General features: G+C 58.5%; 1 protein-coding gene across 1 annotated transcript; it reads right to left on the bottom strand.

Annotated features, from left to right (window-relative positions):
* Nucleotides 1-2,208: 2,208 nt before the first annotated feature.
* ZFP41 (ZFP41 zinc finger protein) lies at nt 2,209-3,507 on the bottom strand. Its single transcript, XM_011975639.1, has one exon. It carries the CDS (start codon nt 3,342-3,344, stop codon nt 2,748-2,750), a length of 597 nt encoding a protein of 198 aa, XP_011831029.1. The 5' UTR covers nt 3,345-3,507; the 3' UTR covers nt 2,209-2,747.
* Between the last annotated feature and the right edge of the window lie 1,305 nt (nt 3,508-4,812).

Below are 4,812 nucleotides of genomic sequence, written 5' to 3'. Positions count from 1 at the left end.
CGCTGGTGACGTCACGCTCTGCGGCCGAGAGCCTCGGTGTGCGTCTGTAGTAGGAGGGCATCAGTGAGGACTGCCCTGTCCCTGCGGCGCTGGTGCCGGCTGTGCCTACAGTTGACTGTGCCTGGAGTCTACACTCCAGGTCAGCCAAACGTCCCAGCAAGTCCTTCAAAGCAACTCTTCCGATCCAGGACCACACGTCGCATGTGCTCTGATGGCTACTTCTGAACAATTTCACCTCCTGAGATGTCCATTTCTGGGAGTGCAAGTCTTCCTCTCCTGGTGACAGCTTGGCTGAGGCCGTCCAGCCTCAGGGACATACCGGGAACGGCTGCATAAGGAGATCCGGGGCAGGGGGCCCACCAAGATGTTCTGCCCTGTGGGGGTCAACACTGGCCGTGGTCTGCCGGCGGCATCCAGGGGCAGTCTATCTAGGTGAGGCCGAGGCTGCCCGCCCCTCGCTCCCTCACCCCCTCACCCCCTCACCCCCTTGCTGACAGCAGTGGGCTGACCACAGCCCCAGGGAGCCCCACGGGAAGACTGACCTCCCCAGCACACACCCAACAGTGTGAGACACAGTCATCACCGAGGCAGGTACACAGCACCACGGGACTTGCCACCTACCTACCCCCACCGGGACCATGGGCCACTGAGAAGCCACGAAGGCCATGCTTCCAGCAGCAACTGCGGTGGCAGGACCATCAGGAGGCCACAGGTGCCACGGTTCCTCTCTGGTGAGTCACCTGCTCACCTGTGCCCAGGGAGACCCCTCCAGTGCGGTCCCGAGAGCAGACCCCCCCAGGCAACACGTCTGATGAGGCCAACACAGCCCCAACCCAAACAAGGCAGGGCCCACAGGCGAGCACAGCCACACCAGCAATGCCATGGGGGCGTGGTGGCGGTGGGGCCTTCTGGGTAGACCAGCCTGGGTCCACAGCCAGCTCACGCACTGAGTGTCACCCGACCTCAGAGAGCCCTGCAGCCATCTGGGAGATGCTGCCCTGCAGGTCAGGACCCAGTGCGAGCAGGTGACGGGCTGGGCTCTCAGACCTGCTATACAGAACGTTAACCAGGCCAGAGGCAAAGCTAGTGTGGGTGACTGTGTGGTTAGTTCTAGGCTATTTCTACTTCTGTGGGGAAGTGAGGAGATGCACCTGTCAGCGCAGCCCACGGGCAGTGGGCATGAGAGAGGCTGGGAGCCGGGCAACCTCCTCATGATACTACAAGTGGCGGCACTCAGGACTCCCTGCCATGGAACAGGCTCCTCTGGCCAGGCCAGCAGCGGAAGCAGCTGGGAGAAGAGACCCACTTTGATGTGGAATGTGCTTCCAACACGTCTGAGTGCAGGGATCGAAGCATCCTTCTAGTGGGAGGGGAGGCCTGCCAAGAGGCTCTCTTTCCAAGTGACCCCACGGTGGCCAAGCTGGTATGGGGCCTACACAGACAGGCAGGAATATTACAGCCCTCAGAAAGACTGTGGCAGGAAAAACGTGTTAACCCAGTAAACGTTTCCACCCAGACATGATTGCTCTCCATTATCCAGGCAGTGTCCCCCACTCCATTTCTGAGACTGCTCAATGGACAAGGCCAAGGCTGTCTCCAGCTCGAATCGGGACCCTCCTTCCAGGACAGAATCCCCAAAGACTAGGGCCATGATTAGTGTTTCATGTCTAAACAGCTGACAACATAGGCGCCAACATTTCCCAATAAAAAACCATATTACCTCCTGGTTGACAAAGTCATTTTCTACCCTCTTATAAACCAGTTCCTAGAGAGCACAGGGTCCTGTCCACAGTGCTCCTGGATGGACACAAAGGTGCCACAGGCCTGTGGACCTGCCATGGGGTGGGACAGGACTGGTACGGGCATGAAGAAATGGAACTAACCTGAATACTGGGCTGCTCCGTGGGGCTGGGACCCACCACCAACGTCGGAAGGCCAAGGGGCAGATGCAGGCTGGACTGAAGCTGCTGAGGGCACCCCAGGGGCCCCACCACGTGGCTGGGGCAGGAAGCTCAGCAGGTGGTGGTGTCCAAGGTCCTGAGGAACCTTTGTCCTGAGTCCATCCAGGTAAGTCAGACTGCCTCTCTGGGAGCAAGGCTGGGCCAAGAGGGCGCGGGGTGTGGCCCAGTTCCAGGGACGGGGTCTGAGCTCAGGGACTGGCGCTCCAGCAGGAGGAGAGAAGCCAGAGAACCAAGCACAGTTCGGGCACAGAGGCCGGGAAGGGACGAGTGGTCCTGGGGCTCGCTGCAGAGCTCGGGGACCCACAGAGCAGAGTGTCCAGACTGGGGCGTTCAGCGGCAGATGAAAGGCTTAAGCAGAGAGGACATCACAGGCAGGTGGCAGCGGGAAGTGCTCGGCCGCCCGCCACACCAGGAGCCTCTCCTGCTGGGTGCTCTGAGGTGACCCAAACCCGTCCCACGGATGGCAGTGAACACACCCTGCTCTCTGGTGCTGAGCCCCGTGAGCCATCGAAGAACTTGGAAAATGGTCTGTGGCTGCAAGGAGCCTCTGGTGGCTTCTACATTACTGCAGTGTCTTGATCCAAAGAGATTCTCTGCAGTGGAAAGGTCGCTCGCTCGTTTGCACGTTCCCACATCTGACCGGGCTGATTTTCCGGGGGTCCCCAGGGCACGGAACACAGTGCACATGGCCCTGTGCCCCCACCAGACGCTGGACACGAGGGAGCCACGGAGCAGGCGGCCGGCGAGGCTCGCACTGTAGGGCCTGAGTCCACAGACGGCCCCAGCTCAGGGCTTCTTCCGGGGGTGGCGTTTCCGATGGCGGATGAGACAGGAGCTGTAGGCAAAGGCTTTCCCACAGTCCGTGCATTCGTAGGGCTTCTCCCCGGTGTGCGTCTTCTGATGTTTCAGGAGATTGGAGCCGCAGTTAAAGGCTTTCCCGCACTCCCCGCATTTGAAGGGCTTCTCTCCCGTGTGAGTCCTCTGGTGTTTGGTGACGTCGGAGCTGTGCCGGAAGGCTTTCCCGCACTGCACACACTGGAAGGGCTTCTCTCCCGTGTGGACCCTCTGATGGCGAATGTGGTCTGTCTTGTGCTTAAACATCCGCCCACACTCACTGCACTCATAGGGTTTCTTCCTCTGAAAAGGAATGAACACGGGAACCCCCTCAAAGTCATCTTTAAATGAAGCATCGAAGGCATCAAAGATGTGCTCTTCGTCTTCAGGACTCAGGCGGGGCTCTGTGCGGGGTTTCCTGGGCACAGTGGGCCTCTCGGGTGGCTTTCTGTCCCCGGACGCCTTCTCCTCTCTGAGTATGCCCTTCTGCACATCTGCTTCCTCCCTCGGGGTCGGCGTCTTCTTTTTTCTGCCTGCAGGCTTCTCCATCGTTCTGTTCCTTGGAAGCGTGAGGGCTAAGGGGCTGCTGACTTCTCTGTGGGCCCCACTTCCTCAAGAACGGCTTGCTTCCCACACATCTCTCCACACTCCCAGCGCGGGACTGATGCTCTGCACCAGGAGGCCAAGGGCCACCATCCTCTTGGTGCTGGGGAGAAGAACATGAACCTCAGATTAAAGGTTCGCATTTCAGGGGCTGTGGGGTTTGGGTGCGGCCCCTCCCTATGTGTTCTCCCACAAGTGTCTCAAACGGAATTGCTGATCTCCCCGGAGCTCCACCTGACTCACTCTCCCAGCCTTTCCTTGTCTTGGTGAAGGGATCAATTGCTCACCAAAGAATCCTTGCTCCTCTGCCAGGGTTCGGGGTCTGCACACCATGTCCGCAGGATCTGATGTGCCCATCAACTGCCCTGCGGCTTCCCTCCTCCACCACCGAATCCCCCTGGTTCCTGCCCTAATCTCCGTCTCCACCACACTGGGCTTGGGACCAGTCACTGTGCTTTGGAGCTACAGGCTGCAGGGCCCACACGTGCCCAGTGGAGGATGCTTCCAACCCCCAGGGCTGGGTTCTGAGCTCATGAAACCAGGGCTGCCCCCCTGCCATGGACCACAGCAGCCAGCAGACCCCCTCATGTCACATCCTTCCCACCTCAGCTTCCTGAGTAGCTGGGACTACAGGTGTGCGCCACCATGCCCAGTCATATTCTAAGAAATAATATTCCGTACCCTTTGTATTAGTTCTTGGGCCAGGGTTGCACCTAGGTAGAAAGTGGAGCTGAGATGCATGTCGTAAGTGACATATCTCAACACATAAATACCTCGAATTCTCTTTGTTAAGTAAAGAGGAGGTTCGTGGTCTTCCCTCCGTTCCCCCACGAGTGCAGGTAACACATAAACTGACTACAGATTTCCTATCTCAACAAGGACAGGATCTGGTCTTTTCTACAGGAAAATGTTTATATGACTCAGTTTCAGGCCAACATCACTTTCTAGGGCTCTATCTAGAGGTGGCGTGTGGGATGAGGCAGAATAGGTGGGCGCCAGAACTGAAGATGAAGGCCACATGTGCTGAGGGAGGATGCAGGCATAAAGCAGCATCTCTGCTGGGGTGGGCAGGGGGAGCCCTGGTGCCCAGGACAGAGGATCACAGCCTAAGCTGGCTGGAGTTTGAGGCCAGGATCCAGCTCTGGTAGGAAACAAAGGTGAGAACCAAGAACCAACACTAAAAATCAGTCGACCAGCTGTTTGCCTCATGGGCAGGGCAGAGCTGGAGAAGCAGCAGCTCTCCAGGGCCCAGTTAGAAACCTATCTGGCTCTCTGCACACTCCACTCCATGGCGGGGGTGGGTGTTTGTGAACCTGCTGAGCCTGGCACCTGCTGCCCGGGGCCTGTGTGGGGATCCTCCATGCTGTATAGCACTGTTCCCTCTACCAGACACTTGTCGCTGCACGTGTGGCTG

Source organism: Mandrillus leucophaeus, unplaced genomic scaffold, assembly GCF_000951045.1.
Source record: "Mandrillus leucophaeus isolate KB7577 unplaced genomic scaffold, Mleu.le_1.0 Scaffold158, whole genome shotgun sequence".
In the NCBI taxonomy this organism is placed as follows: Eukaryota; Metazoa; Chordata; class Mammalia; order Primates; family Cercopithecidae; genus Mandrillus; species Mandrillus leucophaeus.
The sequence above is the reverse complement of the archived record's forward strand: the minus strand, read 5'-3'. Positions and strand labels throughout refer to the sequence as shown.